At 36.1% G+C, this 21,052-nt stretch overlaps 1 protein-coding gene across 8 annotated transcripts in view; it reads left to right on the forward strand.

Moving 5' to 3' along the window:
* The window catches only part of GPHN (gephyrin), a 315,443-nt gene that overhangs the window by 152,623 nt on the left and 141,768 nt on the right, over nt 1-21,052 (forward strand). For all 8 annotated transcript variants that reach the window (XM_049825450.1, XM_049825453.1, XM_049825452.1 and 5 more), the window contains exon 4: nt 11,123-11,215. In XM_049825450.1, coding sequence (XP_049681407.1) covers nt 11,123-11,215 — 93 coding nt within the window. The remainder of the gene's footprint in view (nt 1-11,122; nt 11,216-21,052) is intronic.

The raw sequence follows: 21,052 nt of genomic DNA on the forward strand, positions 1-21,052 counted from the left end.
TAGCCAGTAGCATGAAAGTATCATCTAGACGTGCATACTCTATGAGAAAACAATATTTTCTGTACAATGTGTTTGTTGCTGTTTTGATCTCAGCTCTTCTAGGTTATTTGTTATATGCAGTTCCTTTGATTCCTTTCTGTACTTTGGTAAGGGTACCAGGTTGCTCCTTCTGATTGAGTACACTCATGTTCTCACACCTCACAACTCATAGCTTCCTAACAGCTGATCAGGATGCATTGAACTGTTCATGACTGAATAGTCTTGGAAAACCGCTTCATTACAGTGGTTCCTTCTCCCCTTTTAAGCTCTTAAATTCTTACTCATTCTGCTTGTGTCTATGAAAGTGGCACATCTGGTGACAGTTTTCTCATCCAGCTGCTGAAGTATACAGGTCCTTATGGCTGCCATTTTACATACTGCCTTTATAAGGGCAGAGTATCTGTTCTTCAGTCATCCAAAATTCCTTCTTGAAGTGGTGCCAAAGTTCCAGAGTAGCTAGGCAATTACTCTTCCAATACTCGTTTTTAGACCTTATGCTTCTTTGATTGAATTTTATACTTCACATTCTTGATTTTGTAAGTACTTTATCATTTCTCTTCACAGGTCCAAGTCTTTTAGTCTGTTTTTTTGCTTGTTGCACTCTGGGAATATCCAGAAGTTCAACTGACTTCACACAGCAATTGTTCAGATGGCTTTCTGGCTCTGTGTGGACTCGAGGAACGTCCCCCCCATGGCCAAAGCAAATTCTATTACATCTCGGGGCAAACTGAGCATCTCTATTGTATGGTATTTGGACATGTGCCATAAGGCCACCTGGAATTCTGTCTTTGCCTTCACCTGGTATTATGTTAGTCTAACAGTATCCAGGGCTGTCTCAGCCTTCAGCGGAGTGATGCTGCAGTTGTTTGTGGGAGTGCTCAGGCCTTCCCCTGGGCTGTAAAAGGCAAAGGTAACTGTTCAGAGCGAGTCGTTGCAGGAATGTACATGCAGACTCAAAGAAGAAAGGTTACTGGTCAGTAACTGGTGTTCTTTGAGAGGTATAGTCTGCATGTACATTAGTCTCCTACCTGCCTTTCCCCTCTTTCTGAATCTCTTTCAGGTTTGATTGTGCATTTAAGAGGAACTGAAGTGGTGGCGGATGCACTCTGCCCCGTGTGTCGCGCCTCAAGCAGGAAGAGGGGAGGAGCTAGAGCGCCCCTCCCGCCACACCCCGGGGCAGGCCACGAGCCCACCCACTCTTAGCCTATATGTATGGACTAAATATCTCAAAGTACAGCAGCCCTTCGTTGGTAGGTAAATTTTCTTTACTGTATTTTCACAGGTAAAGCAGTAGATTTCATTTTAAAAACAGTTTCGTTCATTGGCTCAAGGGATGGCATGCATGAGCAGTACACACACGGGGGCGTTTATACCACAAACTGCACTACACTGAGTAGCTCCCTGTCTCTCTAATGGTTTCATCTCTTGTCGTGTGTCGTGTGTCCCGTCCCGTCCCCCCGTCCTAACCTTTTTTAGATATTTGAATATTTTCACTCTGTTCAATTTGTCATTTCCATTGAGAGCTACACCAAAAATTGAAATTATATAAGTTGTAATAGTATTTAAAAAGTAAAGGGAAATGACGTCTTACACAATTGTAGCTAAGTATATGAAGTAACATGTAAGATTGTATTTACTATTAGAAAATGAAGCTAGAATGTGAACTGGGTTCTGTAAGAATCAATTCCATTTTTACAATTATATTGGTTTTTAAAACTTAATAGTTACAGAAAAGCAAACATTTGAGTTTAAATGTTTTTAACGCTGTTGGTTCCTCATGTGTTTGTTTGGGGTTTTTTTTAACCACAGAGGCCTTGTAGTCATTCTTTAATCCACTACCTTTCCTGCCCATTAAACAGAACAAGTTAGATGCAGGGTATAACCTGGCTTAAACTGGAGATGTAGTTGTCTCTGCATGCAAATGCACGCATGCAAATTCTGCAAGTGGTTATTTTCAAGTATAGTTTCTAAGAAGTGCAGGTTATGTGAGTTGAGGTCTGTTACAGAAACATGATTCTTACGTGTTTGTGCTTGGAGTTCTCTGAGATATATCACCTTTGCCTATATGATGGACATGCTTTTACCCGTTTCTTAGAGTTGACGCAGTTAGTGTTGTCTTGGCAGCTCAGAGAAATTTACAGTTGGTTTTCTGCGGCTTTGCCATTTCTGTGTTTTCAGTAAGATTAGGATGTAGTTTATCTGGGCTTAGTTCCAGTCAGCAAAGTTCGGTCAAACTTGTAATCTGTGGTGCATGAGATATGTGTGCTGTAGATGTGGACACACATAGATAAAATATTGTGAAGAACTCTAGTTTTAGAAAGTTACTGACTTGTGTGTAATATCAAGCTGCCTTTTCACATTCTGAGAAGAAAACCCAAAGTAAACAGTCTTTTAAACAACCTTAGATGAACATTAACGTATGCAAAGGGGAAGAAAATGTGGAAAAAGCCATCTTGTTCTACGCAATTAATCCGAAGTTTATGGCTCCAAAACCAAGCATTTATATCTTGTGATAACAGGTCTTTGAAGTGCTACTTTAATTAAAAAAAAAAAAAAAAAAAGGAGAGAGAGAAAAAATTTCTGTTTATCTATTATTAGTGAGCAGTATTGGATTAATTTAATTGGTTTTATGCTTTTTTTCCTTTTCTTTTCATTCCAGTTGCTACTTTAGCTTGTGTTGTAGGAATAATCAGAGGAATATATATTAGATGTTCAGATTCTCACTGGGAAAAGTAATACTGGCAAGGAAGCTTTATGTTTTTCTTTTATTTAATTTTTAATTGGTTTCAAATAAACTCTTTAAAAAACATGGAGTTTTTGTAACTACTGTAATATTTTAGTAAGTAAACATATTTTTGAGAGGTCTTTTACGCTTGGCAGATACAAGGTGCATTGAATTTTGCTGCTTTTGCTAGTACGTTTTTATTATGTAGAGACAAGCACTTGTCCATATATGCCCACACACGTATATATCTGCCAAACTCAGAGTGGACAGGAAAGTTGTTTCAAGAAACAGACATGTTTGGAAAATATCTAATTCTGACTCTTCTGACAGCTCTAAGTTCCAACCCTTCCTCCAGGCATCTGAAGAAAACTGTTATGCTGGAGTGACCAATCCTTTCCAGTGATTAGCCGTGATTTCAAGACCTTACCGTGCACTCTAGGAGGATACCAGTTGTACCAACAGTAGATGGGAGCAGATTTTCATACAGAAGGAAACTAGTCTTGGCCCTTGCTGCACATACAGACTCATGGTTTGCATCTGATCTAGGTAGACATCCTTGTAGATTTTGGCTCAATTTGTTAAATTGTACAATAAAATCACTCACAATAAAATTTTTCTTGTTTATACTAAGACTAATATGTCAAGGTGGTTAGCTTGAATTAAGACTCCCTCCTTTGTCTTTCTGAGAGGAAATCAGCACAAGACATTTAAAAATGCACTTCTATTTTGTGGAGTCAATCTCTTACATGGCCTATACGGTCTTTACCTTTCTCCAGCACAGTAATCAGAAATTTTTTTGCCAGTCTCAGCCCTTAAAAAGCAGACTACTGCAGTGTTGGCACTCCTAGTCCTGGTGGTTGTGTTTGCACATCTCTCTGTGTGACTTTCCCTACTCATTTGCATAGATGAACTCTGCTGAGCATTGTACTTAAGTGCCTACTTCTTTTTTTCCCTGTTTTAGGGATAATTGTCATGAGTAGTAGCTTTTAGAAGATGTGAAATACATTTTTAAAAAGGTCACGTTACAGGCTGCATGGATATGTTGAACCTCGAAGTATTTGATAGCTGCAATTTATTTCAAATGGAAAGTGCCTATAATTAAATTTCCATTTAAAATGTAAGCCATTTATAGAGTACATTTTTATTACTTTCTTCCTTTAGTTTTGCATCTCAGAAACTAGTTGCATTTCTACAATTTCTTTTTAATGCGTTAGCTTAGTATTTAGAAAAACACCAATGTAAAATGACTGCAATACTGAAAACTGCAAATATATCTGTAGAATCTTCAAAAGACTACTAACTATGTTCGGAAAAATCTCAAAAGATGAAAAGGTCTATTTTGACACATTGAGATATGTACTTGCATTTCATCCAGGTCTCTTGACCACAGTGATTACACTCTGAACATAATCTTAACATCTCTCTTACTTTTGTTGGTGGGGGAAGGAAAAAATGAGTAGAGGTAATAGAAAATGTCGAGCATATTATCATGGCATTTTAGTATTTCATTTTCTGATATTCTTAAATAATTTTAAGACTGATTACTTGCAAAGTTGTTGCTCCACACATAAGAATATCTTCATGCCTCTACATATCAGTGAAGCTTTCAAGCAATAAGAGAAAAGTGAGCATAAGAAATAAAACCTTCACAAGAAATAGGGGAAAAAATATGAAATTTATTCCAGGAATATATTAACATTTCTAAGGCCTTTCCTCTTTTTCAAACTGAATGTTGAACTCAGCTCTTTATCTTTTCCTTCAGTGCCTTTGCTTATGGGTATTCATGTTCTTGTGCGGTCCTCAGTACGTGATTTTGCCCTTTACATAGACAAGCCATAGTGAGCTCACTAGAGAAGATTTTAACTCCTCAATAATACAACAATAAGGAACAATTGGATTACTTTTACCTTTTTCTTTTTTCCTGCTTTGTATTTGTGTGCAGTGACGTGAACTGCTGGTTCATGCAGTATGTATGCTCTCTCATGCCATAGAATCAGTGTTAATCTTTAGTGAGCTGGGATCTAGAGTAGTTCAAGCCACATGACTAAGTAAAGGTTATTATGAGATCTTAATGTGCCAGTTCCTGTATTCCTGAAACTCAGAGGTCAAAATGATGCCCTGTTTTCTTAGCAAATCTGTGACTATGCAGACTTTCTCTTCTTTGACATGTTTTTCCATATTCTCATCCACTATAATTTCTGCATTATGTTAGATAATCATAAATGAAAATTATCTCAGACACCCTTTTAGCTCTTTTAGCATGAGACCACAAATTGAAAGAAAATTAAATTGATATTTAATGTGGCTTTTTGTACAACAATTCTTCTTATTTGACTTGGCTTCCTAAGGAAAGTTGGAAAGTTTATAGCTTTAAAAACATACTGCTATATGTTTTTTCCTTGCAGTTTGAAACATACTGTCCTAGAGTAAACAGGATTTATTTGCAGATACAGAAGTTACATAATTTTACAAAGCTTGTTGTTTTGAGATGGTGTGTAGTGGAGAACACAGCATTTTGCATTTCTAAGCTCTATCAGTAGTTTTTCCCAGAAGCCACAATGGTCTTTTCAGTCATGTGTAGTTGTTTTGAGAATTTCTGGATAGTAAGCATGTCTGTAAAAGAGCTTATACTAACTTAGTTCTGTTTCAAAGTCCAATATAAATAAATGTATACTGTTTCATAATTAAATTTAATATTGATATTTGTTCAGCAATTTCAGTTATTTTAACATATTTTAAATGGTCCTTCATATGTGGTTAGTGGTGCATATAAGGCAAAATAACTTCAAGTTTGCACTGTGCTAGAGCAATTTAGCATGTGCCAAAATACTGAACATCCTTGTAACTGTAGAATTATTTAACCAGTTTCAGTACTGAACATAGTATAGGAGAATTCTGTATGGATTCTGTATGAAAACCTGCCTGTTTATATCCTTTTTAGCCTTTCCCTATTCTTTCCTAATGAATGTTTTAAATGGTAACTGTGTACATGTCATATTCCAATGGTTAAGGTGTATGAAAAGTATGCATATGTATTTAGAATTATTTTTACAATCCTTGTACTATGAAGTAAATGGCGTATTGATAAGAAGAAAGGTATACATGTTAATCCCAGGAGTAAGCACCATAACACTGATTTGAAGGAATGTATTCTAATCATTTTGGAAGCATAAACACGTGTGACTTATCACACTCTTGTAGCAAAGTGATGCCAAAATAGGTCAAAAAGAAAGACAAGAAATATCATAGGACTGAGCATCACAGGAAAGTAACAGTCCTCAAGACCTCAGCTCTTCTGTATAGGCATTTAGTCTGATCCATGGTGATCATTTTTGTGTGCTTTATAGTACTTCTGCTTCAGTTAAGGGCATTACTCATGGTCATACAGTATCTATGTGGAAGAGCAGTACAGTACAGTATGTACTGTGTATGTACTATGTACTATGTGTACAGTAGCAGTAAGAGGACTGGAGGAGTCTTGCAACCTTTCTCAAGTTTAAATTCCTGGCTAAGAGCGTGCTTTACAATACTTTGTCAATTAATGGATGCCTCTGTCACTCTGAAAAGGAAATAATTAATTACACATGTAGACCTGCCCTGCTCCATTATGTAAGTGAAGCAGCAATCAAGGACAGAAACATAGAGAGCCCATGACTGTAATAAGGCTTTATTGCAGGAGACTGCAAAAATTTACTGAGATAAGTAACCGACAAACCTCAGTTATCTCCAAAGATCAGGGAACTGTGCCTTTCATTCCAGAAAGGAATTTCTATTTGTTTCTCCTGTTCACTTATTTGCAGAGATTAGAGGATGGTATCTTAATGGAGTTACAAAATACCCCACTTTGCTAACCATTACCATTGTGCATTCTGTGTATCATGGGGGGAGTGTTATCCCACAGAAATGTTGTTGTGGTTTAACCCCAGCCAGCAACTAAGCACCACGAAGCCGATCACTCACTGCTCCCCGCCCCCCCCCCCCCCCCCCCGCCCCGGGGGGATGGGGGAGAAAATCGGGGAAAGAAGTAAAATTTGTGGGTTGAGATAAGAACGGTTTAATAGAACAGAAAAGAAGAAACTAATAATGATAATGATATCACTAATAAAATGACAACAGCAATAATGAAAGGATCGGAATGTACAAATGATGCGCAGGGCAACTGCTCACCACCCGCCGACCGACACCCCGCCAGTCCCCGAGCAGCGATTCCCTGTCCCCACTTCCCAGTTCCTATACTAGACGTGACATCCCATGGTATGGAATGCCCTGTTGGCCACTTAGGGTCAGGTGCCCTGGCTGTGACCTGTGCCAATTTCTTGTGCCCCTCCAGCTTTCTCTCTGGCTGGGCATGAGAAGCTGAAAAATCCTTGACTTTAGTCTAAACACTACTGAGCAACAACTGAAAACATCAGTGTGTTGTCAACATTCTTCTCATACTGAACTCAAAACACAGCACTGTACCAGCTACTAGGAAGACAGTTAACTCTATCCCAGCTGAAACCAGGACAAATGTTTAGTAAGAAACAGTTACTAGAAACACACCACTTAATGCTAAACATAAATAGCTGCTGGAAAACCCTACCAAATTAAATTATGATGCATTTTCTCTGTCTTGAATCCTTCATATCAAGGCTGGGTGCTTACGTGAAGAGATGCTTGAGTTCTAGAATTTGTTTTAAATACAGGAGGAACTAACCAAAATTCTGTGACTTGCCCATTACAACTTAGACTAATGGCAGTTTCGCATCTCAAACATTGAGATGTTTAAATTGCCTCCACAGAAGGAAATAGATCTGTTAGTGTTATAGCCATTCACTGACTGAAATGTCAGGTAGCATTGCTTAGGTGCAGTGCCAAAAGAATACATCTGTACAGGTTTTGGACTTAGTGTATCTTAATGCGAAGGTGCCTGTATGAATTTGCAAGTATGTATCTGCAGTAAACGTAGGGTCTCTGCACTGTGCCACACACTGTAGGAATTATTTCCCTGAGTTAATGATCTTTATTGGCCTTAAAATCAATGAATTTATACATGAAAGACTAACAACTAAGAGAATGAATGAGGCAAGATTTTTCTGCACTGGTGAAATCAGCACTGGTCATGAGAAAATTCAAACAGATCTTAAGCAAAGTTTTTGATGAGCAGTGTTACAACTGAAAAAATTTCAAGATTGGGCAGTGCATAGGAAGTCAAACAAGTAGTTTCAAGTTGGGAGGGAGAGGGAGCTGACTGAAACGAGCTCTTTGGAGCAAGAGATGGAAATAAATTGTATGTTAGACCCAAGGATTTCATATTTAAATGAGCTAAATTTAAATGTATTTAAAAGAGAAAATACAAATAAATAAGTAGAGAGGACAGGGCACCAGAACTAATCCAAAACTTAAAGAGACAACTGGGCTGACATTTTATTTCTGTGCAGCAGAAAAACCATAATTAATGTAATTGTTCTAGGACTTCAGTGAAATCTGAACAGGTTAGAATCACAGTTGAGTGCTTTTGAAGTAAAAATGTGTCTAGAGGAACTGACTGTAATGACTTCTTTTCTCCTTGTCTACCTTGACACTAGAAAATAACTGATAAAGCCTATTTTAGGATATTAATTGTTAAAAATATCAAGCTATTTGTTGGTTGGTTTTGGGTTTTTTTTCTGCAGGTCTGTAGTTTTGTTCTGGCTTTTTAAAATTTGGTAGTAATTTTAGAGTACTGTTTTCAGAGCCAGATAATGTATTTTGCATCCATCAGCATGATTCTGTTGATTTGAATGGAGTGACAGTGATTTACATAACCTGTTGAACTAGTCTCATTTTATCTTGAAAGCTTATCAGCAATGAAACAATACAAGAGGAGAAAGATGCACAAAAATTATTTAATGACATTTTCTCTAGTTGAAATGTTATATAATAAATTTGTCCATAAAGTCAGTAAAGCCAAATATCAGGTCCTAGGCCTAGAGGAATTCTCATTTGAAGACACAGAAAATTCAGTTCTGTGCAAAGCCAGTGGGGAATCTAGCTGGGCTGCTGGCAGCAGCAAAGTGAATATGAGTAGCCTTTTGTCCTCAGTTGATCAGGGTGGTGCTTCATTTTTTAGATACTTAAAATGTCAGTGAGTTTTATGGTATAGAGTTTTGTGGGATAGAGAGAAAGTAAATAAGCTGAATATCAGTCTCAGGTATTTTTCCATGGGTTTGAAAGGTCTAAGTGGTAGAATTTACACTTCTAAAATACAATGAAACCCAAATTTACTGCCTCATAGTCAAAGGTCTTCTTACTGAAAGTTTATGTTTCTTTACTATAACTAGAACTTGATAGAGAATTATATGTCTGCCTAAATACACTGATGGAATAGCATTAATAGGCATTTAATTATTGCTCAGTTTATTTGAAGCGTTAGGATGTATACTGATTTCTTTATGTTTTTCTAGGCTATCACATGACATTTTTTTCCCTGTTATCTGAAGTATTATTGAACTGTAGCAAAATGAGAACAGAGGAAGGATTATTTTTCTCTATAAAACCAGTTGGAGTTTGGTGGGTTTTATTTTATCTGAGGATAAATGCTTCATTAGAAAAAAAACCCACAAAATCTCTCCTTCCTGTTTTATACTGACAAATTTTTCTTGATGTAATAATTTTTAAAATATATACAATATTAAGCTCTAACTTTGCCACACACCATTTTTACACTGAACTTCTCTCAAGTATTCTCTGAAATTTGTAGCTGTTCAAAGTCAAGACAAATATGTTTCTACATGATAAAATAGAGGTGCCACCTCTGAAATAATTTTTCTGATACATATCTATGTTATTGAAGCAAACATTTTTAGGACTTAAAATACTTTTTACTACCATAATTCATATTTTTGCAAAACGTTAAGTCAAACTTAATAGTTCATCTATGTACGGATCTGAGACAGTATGTGTGTTGTTTGCTTGAGCTTATTCGAAATGTTTGTATAACCAGCAACTTCTGGTAATTTACAGCCCCAATAAGTAGAGTGCCATCCTCCAAAGGGATAGAGTAAAAAGATGAATATGATTTTAATAGAGACAAGAGATAACGCAAAAGGGGAAGTGGAAGAAATGAGTAAAGAAAGGAGAAATAAAAGCAGAACCTTTGGCTTTGCCACTTCAAGTGACCCTTGGGTACATTTGCATGATGGGACTTGCAGGCAGACACAAGTTTATTCTACCTGCAATTTGGAAGAGGCTGTATATGAGCTTTCTCTTAACTGGAAGTTACATAGCAGTGCTAAACCTGCAGAACATACACCTGAGGATTAGTCTAAATTGGTAGTACTTTTTAAAATGTTCTGGACAGTTTTATGACCATCAACAATATTTTAAGCTTTTTTTAATCAGTATATTGCTCAGCTCTAATTTTATGGTAAATAATAAGCTTCTAGCCAACAGTCACCAAAACAGTTCATTCCTCCTCAATAAACTTTTTCAAATAATGAAGTTTCTTTGCTAGAATAAGGATAGCTAAGTAATTGATCTGACTGATTTCTGCAGATGGTTACTTTACTGTGTAATACATGAGTGTACTTCATGTAACACAGCTGATTGTGAGCTCCAAGCAGACATTCTGTTGTGCTAGCCCACAGCAGAGTGTGAGGGATAAGTGATATAATCAAATTGAGACTAAATAAATTTTCTGCTTATGTCAAATTTTTATCACAGTTTGAAAACTAGTTTAAAATGTTACTTGAAAAATGAACGCAAATCAAATTGAACACTTCTCTAGTATCATGAGTTCCCCGGTATTGTAGGTCACTGAATTTACATGACAGATTTATTAAGCTTTCTTAGTCCAGCCTTGGAATTGGTATACACAGTCCTACTGAGATGTTATAGGGAATGTAGAAAAGATGATCGTAGATAATTGTTTGTGTTGCTGTGTGAAGTGTATTATTGCATCTTTTAGTAGATAAGCTTACAAATATGTGGTTCTTGCTTTTTTCAGGCTGTTAAAAAGTGGAGTGCAGAAACTAAAGATACTGAAATGGGCATACTCTATTAATATGTGTCAAAGCATTATATTTATATCTTAAAATAAACAGTGGTATAAATGAATAACTGTGAATTCTTGTTTTCCATTTCAGGTCAAGAGATGGAGAATAGAATTTCAGTTTCCATTTCTAAAAATACTATGATGGGTACTTGAATTATTCTGTCATATGTTGGTTATAAATAGTGTTTTAAAATCTTTGTTAAAAAAGCTATGAGTGATTTTATCCCTGTATTTATTGTGTGCATCTCTGTTTTTAAGACATTTCAAGTATTCAGGTGTTTTCTGAGATAACTGTATCCCATATATTACCTGTTAGATCTGACAGGATTCATGTTCTCTTTCAGGAGACGCTGATAGATTGGTGTGATGAAAAGGAGCTTAATTTGATTTTAACAACTGGAGGAACAGGGTTTGCACCACGAGATGTCACTCCAGAGGTGAGATAGTCCTGGAATAAGAAAAATCTGCCCTTTGGTGTAGACATGTATGAGTCTGGGGGAGGGGGGTGATATTTTCTCTGTAACTTTACTTTGGAGTATCTCTGGACAGGTCAAGTGATACACAGCTTGGAAGCAGAAAAAGCAGTAGAGAATATAGCACAAGAGAATTAGTTTAACCTTGAGGTCTGACCCAAAACGATTTTCAAACTAAAATGTGGCATAGTGTAACAGGTTTCCGGTCCCCCTAAAAAACAAAATTCTAATGGCTTTTGGGCGTAATTTTCCTTACCACTGCAGTACAACACTGCTAAGCAAAAATTTGTTTGGCTTTTTTTGTGTCTTGCACAAGAAAAAATGGGATAAGAGAGATCCTTTAATTGTCCCTTGCGGGCTACTGCATTGATAACTACTGCATTATAGGTTAGAGTGTGAGGCAGATAGTAGGGGGAAAAAATTCTGTGCAAAGCTGCTATTGATTTGCTTGACACCACATTGTCAAAAAAAGCTAAACAGGTACAGAGATGGAGGTAACCTGCACCAGTAAATGTTGCACAGGAAATCTGGTTACATTCCACTTATAAGGAGCTAAGGTAAGGAAAAAAACCAAGAGAAAGCTTAACGTAATAACTTCATGGCCATGAGTTGTCATATGAAATGACTGTGTGATTGATGTTGAAGTATTTTGGTATTTATGGTTCCAAATTAGATTAATACGAACTTTTGAAATCACATACTTTTTTTGGTTTGCTTATGTTCACTAAAGGGCAGAATTAAGACTGAGTGCCTGAAGTGTTTATTTCTATAATTTAACATATTTAGATTTCTCTTAAGTACTTATATAAGTTTTCAATTGCTTAGAGTTGATTTGAGTTCATTACAACATTCCTACAATGCTTTTTACTTACAAATGTGTTCTGTCAACCACGGCTGCAGTTTAACTTTTTTCCATTAGGAATCTAAAAATAGTTTTTAATTCATTGCATAACATTTGTATAACTAAACAAACATATAAAGAAAATGCTCCTGTATGTTACTTCTGATGTTTTTAGATTATATACTAGAAACCTTGGGTAACTAAAGTCTAAGGGTCTGCGTATCAGAAAATGGGGACAGTATAAGATGACCACAGTGTGCTAGCTAGTGGAACTGAATTTACAGATCACTCACTGTGCTAAAGCAACACAAAATTGAGAAGTGCGTTGGCTGAATTGGTCTCTTACTTGCAAACTAACTTAATGGTTTTGAAGATTGTATTCCCAGCACTGTGTAAAAGGAGGGCTGAATTTCTGCTTCAGTTTTCCTGATTTATTACCTTTATGCAGGGTTGAGGCTAGGCAGTAGTGCCAGAGGAAGCATTGCAGCTAGTGCCAAAAATTAGCCACAGATTCTCAAGCATCATTTGGGACAAGAAATAAACAAATGAGAACTCTGTACATGAACACCTAGTCTTTTCCTTACGTTGCTTCATTGCTTGTACTCAAACTAATTAAGACAGGTGGTGATGATTTGTTTGATTAGTTTTGATGTTACAGTGAGCCATTTTAAAAATTATCTGAGTTGTTGAAGTGTCTTTAGACTATATAATAAAAACACATTGATATAAAAATCATAAATAACTTGTACTAAAGAAAAAATGGCTTGTTTTTAAACATAATAGCATGCAAGACTTCGGTTGGTTATAACAGAATTAAGTGTTCTGACTGTCAAATTATTCCCATACTTTGAAAGAATTTATATAGGACAGTATTTATTCACTTTTCACTCATTTAAGTTGGATTAACTTGCAAGACTAAACTTAAATCACAGTGGAGAGATTGAATCCCAGTTTTTATTACGAAGTGGCAATGATAAGGTTTGTTCTTATGATAGGGTTTATTAGATCATTCATTTAAACAAATGTTTTTAAGGGAAGAAAATTAGTTTGCCAGTATGTGTCATCGCAAAAACATACAAAGAAGCCTAAGCTTTGGCCCCATATTTTATGTCTTTTGGGTCAATGGAAAATTCATTATATCAACATGAAATATGCAATAGCAAGCCTTCAGGAAAACTTGGATTGATATAGGAATTGGTTTTAATCTCTTCCATGTATGGTGTTCATCCAGCATGCTCTCCTCTCATTACTGAACTGATAATGAAACAATGTGATCACAATGACATTGTGCTATTGAGATGTCATCTTTAAGACATAATTTTAAAACTGGTAATAATTGAATCTGATACTGGAAGACATTTTAGTATTTTTCCTCAGAGTAGGGAGAGTGGTCCCTCGGGTCATATTTCAGCTGGAATGATTCAGTCCTACTTCTCCTTAATTCTCCTGTACTTTCAATTAGAAAACAAGTTTTTCTGCTTTCTTTTCTGAGCATAGATACATAATTGCTATTGTACTGTACAAAATAAACTTAGTTCCTGAGAGTATTTACAGCCCAAAGAATTAATGTTAATTGAATTTTGTAATTATTAATTAAATTGAAATTAAGTGCCTAGCATAGTGTATCTATTAATAACTTCTTGAAACTTCAGAAATTTTTTATTAAGTTTAAAAAAAAAATTACTCAGTTTCCCCATTCACTTTGCCTTTTGAACACTATATCAGAGTCATACCAAGTTATTGCAGTTGTTTCAATGATGTGTAATGACTTTTTTTCATATGATGGAATAGATTATTTTAGGAATATTTGCAATATCTGATTTTCCTTACCTATCTCTGCTCCCTAAATTTATAGCTTTGGTCTAGTCGGTGGGGAGAAGCTTTTGAGTTAGTTGCTATGAATCACATTTTGAGGGGCAAAGGTCAACTGAATTAAGCAGTGTGAATATCCTTCACTTCTTGTCTACACGACTAGAAGTGATTAAATGCATGTGGATATTTAAAAACCAAAATTCACCCAATGGATGGTTGACTTTGAAGGAAACTGTGCTGTAGATTTTATTAGTGAATGCTGTAGTTCTTCCTCTATTATGGCAGTTGGTAGTAGTTTGCATTTGGACTAAAGCCAAAGTGTAGGCTTAATTTTGTAGATACAACCACATTTTTTTTACAATCTTATTTTGCCTATAATTTATGGGGGTAGTCTTTAAATCCATACTGGAAATGCTCATACAGTCTGCTTGTTGATTTAAAAAGTGTTTGTTGCTGGACAGAGATCAGGGCCTTACATATGGCCCAAGTTAAGTTATTTAGGGAACTTTTGTTTTACATTTCCAGATGCAAACATTTTTTCCTTGGAACTACAGTACTTGAGTGGTAGACAGTTACAGTTCTTACAGAATGTTAATGATAATACACATTATCTTTTGTGAAAAAATTTAAATAATGTGGCAGCATTTTTATCAATCACTAGGTACCCTTCTTAGAAATGTATTTTCTCTATTGCTGTTGGTCAGTATGAAGGAGAAAGCAAAAATCTCATGTATACAGGTGCTCTGCGCAGCTTTCTATCTTCTGTCTTCTCTACTTTTACATTTATTCTTTTGCAAAATTGTACATCCAAAAAATTCACTTTTCTGCCCCCTGTCAAAGTCTTTGAGCTGTTTTCTTATCCTTCGTCTCTAGTGTGGCTCGCAAGTCTTGATTGCCCTGCTACAAGACTAACTTTATGTACTTAGATAATACCAATAGAAGTCAGCTTATTGTACCTCAAATGATGCTAGACATCCTTGAGCTGTGTTGCTATGTGTATTCACAAATAGTTCAGCCACACTGCAGATAATTGTCAGCCCTGAAATTTTAAGATAAGACTTTAGAAGAAGCATAGAAGAGCTCTCTTTCATCAGGTAAAACCAGACAGATGTTTCCTTGCAGTCTTCCTCCTTTTCCAATGCTCTGGAAAAATTATGAATGCTCCTTTTGGTTCTTGCTGATTATATTCTTCAATATTTATAGACTGGTTTTAAATGTATTTAGAAACACGCTTCTTTTCATTTAATCTGACAATATATGCATATTTGTTTATTCTTTCATCAAAGTTCTGTAGTCCATGAAAAGAAATCGTTGTTCTCTGGAACTCCCTCCTATTTGTCACTATTTTTCTGAAAAAAAGCATGCTCAGAATGAACAAAATACTCCAAACCTAACCACACAAAAGCCATGTTTGGAGAGAAGAAAGTCTCTATTCTTTGTATATTCAGTTCAAAACTGCACCAGCGTTTTTATAATCATTACCAATTGTAGATTTTCTATCACCTGGCTTTTCCCAGTTCCCTAAGGCATCTGTCACTGTTGCTGTTTCCCACGTTTCTCCTTAGAATTCAGTGTGAGTTTTTCTTCAAATTCCATTTTATTTCCAGAGACAATTTTGATGTCTGTATCCTTCCATTTCTCTGTCCCAAGTAGCGTTGGCAACCCTCCTAACCTCTGTTATTTGTAATTTTCATATGTTCTGTTTGTTTGCTACCCCTTCAACTTACTAATGAAATAAGATGCTTATGACACAACAGGTTATGTCATGTTACAGCCATACTCTCACAGCCACACATGTTCCCCCCAGATTAACCCAAATCCACAGAGACATTTCAAATAACAATTTCCATTTAATAGGAAATTATTTAAACTAGAAATAGTATATAGGGTTTTTTGTCCTCCCTGGTTCAAATAGTGCCTTTCCAGAGCAGCGGGATTTCTAGTATTGTTCATTGTGGATATGGGAGTACTTCTGTTCTTCAGCAGTATTCAAGTCATAGTGCCATACCAAAAAATCTCAGTGTTGTCACTGGGCCAAAAGAAACTAATTTTCTTTTACAAACTGTCACTTCAGGATGGCTCCATAGTGAGGAAGAATGAACTCTTCATCTCACATTAGTCATTTTTTGGTAGGAATACTATGAAATTGTCCAACCTCTAATTACCCAGGCTGTTGTTTCGGTTTTTCACCCTTCAGTATTCAAGGTATGCTGCAATTTAATAACCTTTTCCAGCATTTATTTTTGTAGTCTTTTTAAGACTGAAGTTTTCCATATCTCTTATTGGAGGTCTCACTCCCCATGAAGTTTGATTTCTGGGTAGAGCTATTGTATAATGAAGTGTGCTGTGTATGTATGATGTCTGATCCTCTAACTCACCATCAGACCTTTTGAGAACTATTGTTCTCCATATTTCTTAGAAAATTATGTTTCCAACCCGGCTTGCTCCTAAAGGGTCTGAATTATGAAACCTTGCCAGGTGCACCTAGGCAGCAGCTATGCTTAAATGGGATAGACTGCTCTGTGACAGGCTTCTTCCAAATTCTGTGGTACTCTGTTAAACATTTATCAGCAACTCTAGAAGGTACCATTACCTTTTTCTTAGTCCTCCAGACAGTTCCTAGTTTATATGATTAGGTCTTTATCCAGTTTGCTTTAATTTTTCAATAAAATGTATTATTTGAAACACTGTATTTAGTGTTATAAAAATCCAAATATATTTATGTGCCTTATTCTTTTAGTTAAAAATTCTATAATTAGATTTTAAATCTTGTATTTGGAAGGCATGTTATTACAGCAGAATTGATATATTTAGTTGTAGAACACTTTTCACTAAACAACTATTACCAGTTTCTTGGAGAAGCAGCAGTATACAGATTATTTGCGCTGCACAGTACACTGTCAGGTTACAGAAGTACCTGTGTCTTGGGAAATTCCAAACCGATTTAGCTGACTTATGAAGTGCTAAGACGTGCACTCTCAGGAAAACTTGGTAACACACCAGCATCATGAAGAGCTTGGTTGTGCTATCAACTTCAGTCACTGCATGGAAACACCTGCGAGCTGCCAGGACAGCTATAGTGAGAAATGTGAGAGGGAAGGAAGCCAGATCCCATTTCAGCTCCATTTACTCGAATATCAGAGATTACACAAAAAGAGAAAAGAAGCCCCTCACCCCCACCACCACCCCCCCCCCCCCAAAAAAAAAAACAACCCAAAACAAAATAAGGAGGAAATACACGCAGAGAGCGCATTCCCAAAGAATGCTTGTTTTGATAAATAAAGAGGGCTTGGTAAATTCTTGATATTCTGCTACATAAACAGCAGTGTTGAACATGTTTCTTTGTGTATCCAGCTGAGATACTGGATTAAAAGAATCTATGTGTCTCAACTTGTTTCTGTCTAGATTTCCCAACACAGAAGTATAAAGATGGGAGGGGAAAAAAGGAATAGGACTACAGAGAATACTTTCGTCTCTGTATATGGGACTGACGTGTCTAAAATGGAAAGCTGCATGTTTTTCTGACATTCCCTTTTTAAAAAGCTTCAAATGTCACAGTGGGTACAGAAAAAGGTCAAAAAAAATGTGATGGCTAGGAGAGATGCTTTCTGTGAGAGTTACACAACTCAGTCTGCTTAGTTTATCATAAAGAACACTGGTTTTTACCTGTACTTTCTTTGGGAAATAATAATGGAAGGTACCAAGAGCTTGCTTAGTCTACTAAAGACAATTTTAACAATAGCTGGTAATAGGAAGCTCAAACCAGAAAAGTCGAATAAGAAAATCATCATAATGGCAGGTTTTTATGTGTTTGGGTTGGTTTCTTTGTTTAACAATGAGAGATTAATCACACAGATTCCCTAAAGAAGAGCTGTATTCTCCATTTTAATTCTATCAAATCAAAACCAATTGATTGTGGGAGAGGTGGCTTATAAAACTCAAGTTATCTTGTACTCCATGCAGAAGTCATGGATGATGTTTAATGAGTTATCCTGTGCGGAAGGCCAAACTAGATGATAGCCTATTGTAGCCTTATGTTCTGTATATGTTAAATGAGAAGATAGTTTGAATCAAATGGATCCTGAAATTAATAAATAAGCAATTTTGTTTCCTACGTCCAAAAGGATTACATGAATTGCTTCTCTGTCTCATTTTTGCAAATGGAAAACTCTGATAATATTGGCTGAGGATGCTGGGGCAAATATATTTGAAATTCTTTAACTAATGTATTAACCTTCTGTGTAAAGTCATCTGACCATCATATCCAAAAGATAATACTAATAGAATTCCTGTTAAGCAATTGGGTATTTTTGCCCATTTGAGAATCGACTTTTATTTGCTTTATTTTAGCTTTCCTTAATACTCTCAAATAGCAAATAGAAGTTCTGTTTTCTTTTTCAAGCATGTATGAAACATTTGCGAGCTCTGTTGAAAAGAAGAAAACAGTAGTAAAACAGCAGTAAGGGATTTGAATGTTTCATAGAATGAGAAGCTAAGCCATAGCAATGAGCCAGGAAATCTCACTTTTTTATCTGAAATTTTGCAATTAAGTTTTTTATTCCAAGGTAATTTCAGAATGGAAGTTGGAAGAAGACTCAGCATATCCTATGGGTGGACAAATGGTTCATATCCCAGTGATCCCAAATACTTTTAAAAATACACCCAGAAGAACAATATGATTATAATTTACTTTTTATTGGAGTAAAGAAAAGGTTCTCCTGTTGGTATTACTGGTGCCTTTTAGCTGTGTTTTCACTGTTGGGACCATAGCTCATATGGACATCTCTGTAAGTTTAAATTAACTGGCTTGGCTCCTATTAGCAGTGTAGCTGCAACAGTGGATAGATCGTTCAGTCCTTTCTGTAACTGGGAGAGAAAAATATGCCTGCCATAGGACTTCTGCATAACGAAATTTTCAATTTGGAACATTTGGAATTTTTTTCCTCTTAGGCATTTCTAAAAATAGTTTCCATTAAAACATGTCTTTACAGCAGATAATAGGGTATTGAACAAAATTAAACATCAGGTTAAGGCAAAATAATCTTGAAAACATTGTCAGGCCTGAAATAATGCAATTCTTGCCCTTAATGTGTAATTTTTTTCAGGTCATGGTCTATTACCAAGAGTGTAATAAAAGCTTAATAAGGAGAAAATTAACAAAAAAAGTGTATAGACACGTTAGGAAGACTTCTCTCTGAAGGCAGCTTAAAGAAATGATAACTGGAGGGCAAATACTGGTTTGGATTTAAGATGTATCAAAAATTGAGCGAGTTAGTCCTTTTGATATAAGCACACCAGAATAGCAAAGTGACTCACTAGTAAAATAGTTGATCATTAAAACTAATACTTATTAAAGAGTAGAGAATTTCTCATTTGCTCCTTGCCTGCTGTGTAGGAGCTTTTCCAGCCACTAAGTGGAAAGAAACTAGAAGGGTCTTGGAAAGCAGCTGGCTTCAGCAGTTATTCTTGGGATTGTAACTAGTCTTTTGCCTGCTTCTGCTAATTGCTACCACATGGAGCAGTGAAGCTTCAGCAAAATGTTGACTCAGTGTGAGTACCAGAATAGAAAACCAAAATGACTATTGTCACACTCAGGCATGAAAGTCTTATCAGTTACAGACAAGAAAATAATTACTTTTTAATCTTAATTTAGACCATATTTTAGTTTCTTGTCACTTCATGCATATATTCTTCTTCCCAATTCTTTTGTAATGAGAATACCCAAATTAATAGTGAGGGGCATGATTTACTATTGATTATTTATTATTGACATTTATACTTTCAATAGATTTTAAAAGTCCATCTTTTCCTGCACAAATAAACATTTTCTTATGGTTCGCTGAGATCAGTTTGTCATAGTTCATTTTCATTGAGCCTTGAAAGATCTCCCTGTGGAGAGGAAGTGCTAGCAATTTTGTTCTTGATGTGGTGCAGCTAACTGTAGTTGCTGCTGGCCACAAAATTACAGGATTTTATAAAGCTGCCAATGCATGCTCTAAGTACTCTACAGTATTAATACCTGCTCTGGTTCAGCCAGTGTGCGCTATTCCTGATTGGTTTATGCCATTACAAATCATATGGTGGAAATCTCTTGGTCTCCTCTGCCTAAATTTCCTGTCATTTTGTTCTAAGCCCAAATAGTAGTGTTTGATACAGGAAATTTGGGTATGGAAGAAATTCCTGTTCTATCACCCCAATTTCTAAATTTGAAGTTATATTAACCTCTATTATTCCTGTGCCTTGCTCAGCTAGAAGGAGAATGAGTGGCTGATACCCCAGCTTAGCCTATTACTACTGTATTCCTTAAAAGCTTTGTTGTTGTGAATGAGTACATGGCAAGTGCATATGGATTCTGTCTCTGTGACATTTCCAAATCCTACTTCAGCAGTGCACAGCAGAACTAATGATTCCTTTATTGTGTCTAAGGTTCTCTACAGTTTGCAGGAGAGGAAAGAGTTGCCTTCTTGTTGCATATTATTGCCTTATCAAAGTGACATGTAGGTTTTCAGTGTTACCACTAAGAAGTTAAAGCACAGACAGATAAGTATACACACGATGTGGACTTCTAAGAGGACAGAAATAGTAAGGTTTGATTCTTGGTCAGTTGACTTTTAGTTGCTAGGAAGATATTTACTGAATAAAAAGACTCATGACTGATATGACAAATGAGTTAAATTACTGGATTTTATTACTGCTGGGATTTTCTCAGTTCTTATATACCAGAGTTCCTTACATGTTTCTGAAATAGAGCAGCAGCTAAGATTTCTGAAACATGGTTTAATTTGTTTAAAAAACCAACCATGTTTAATAACAGAGTGCTTAAGTTAAAGAGAAGAGGACATTCAGGTAAAAAAAGGTGTTGATAAGTTTCGCAGTTTTGCAACTCTTGCCATAGAAGAGGGTTACCCCAGGAGAGTCATAAGACTAATTCTTTTCATTAGAATGTGGGTGTATGTAAGCCAAATTCAAACACCAATCTACACTAGTGATGAGTAACAGTTAATGACTTCTTCAGTTTATCTCACAAATGGCCGGCAGTGGCTAATGGGTACTCGTGTTCATCTTCACAAGCTATTTTGCAGTGGATGTGGGAATGAGCTCACAAGAACATCCCCTTTCCCCTCTTATACACCTTGTGCTAGAGGTAA

This window comes from Accipiter gentilis, chromosome 22 (assembly GCF_929443795.1).
Source record: "Accipiter gentilis chromosome 22, bAccGen1.1, whole genome shotgun sequence".
NCBI classification, from domain to species: domain Eukaryota; kingdom Metazoa; phylum Chordata; class Aves; order Accipitriformes; family Accipitridae; genus Astur; species Astur gentilis.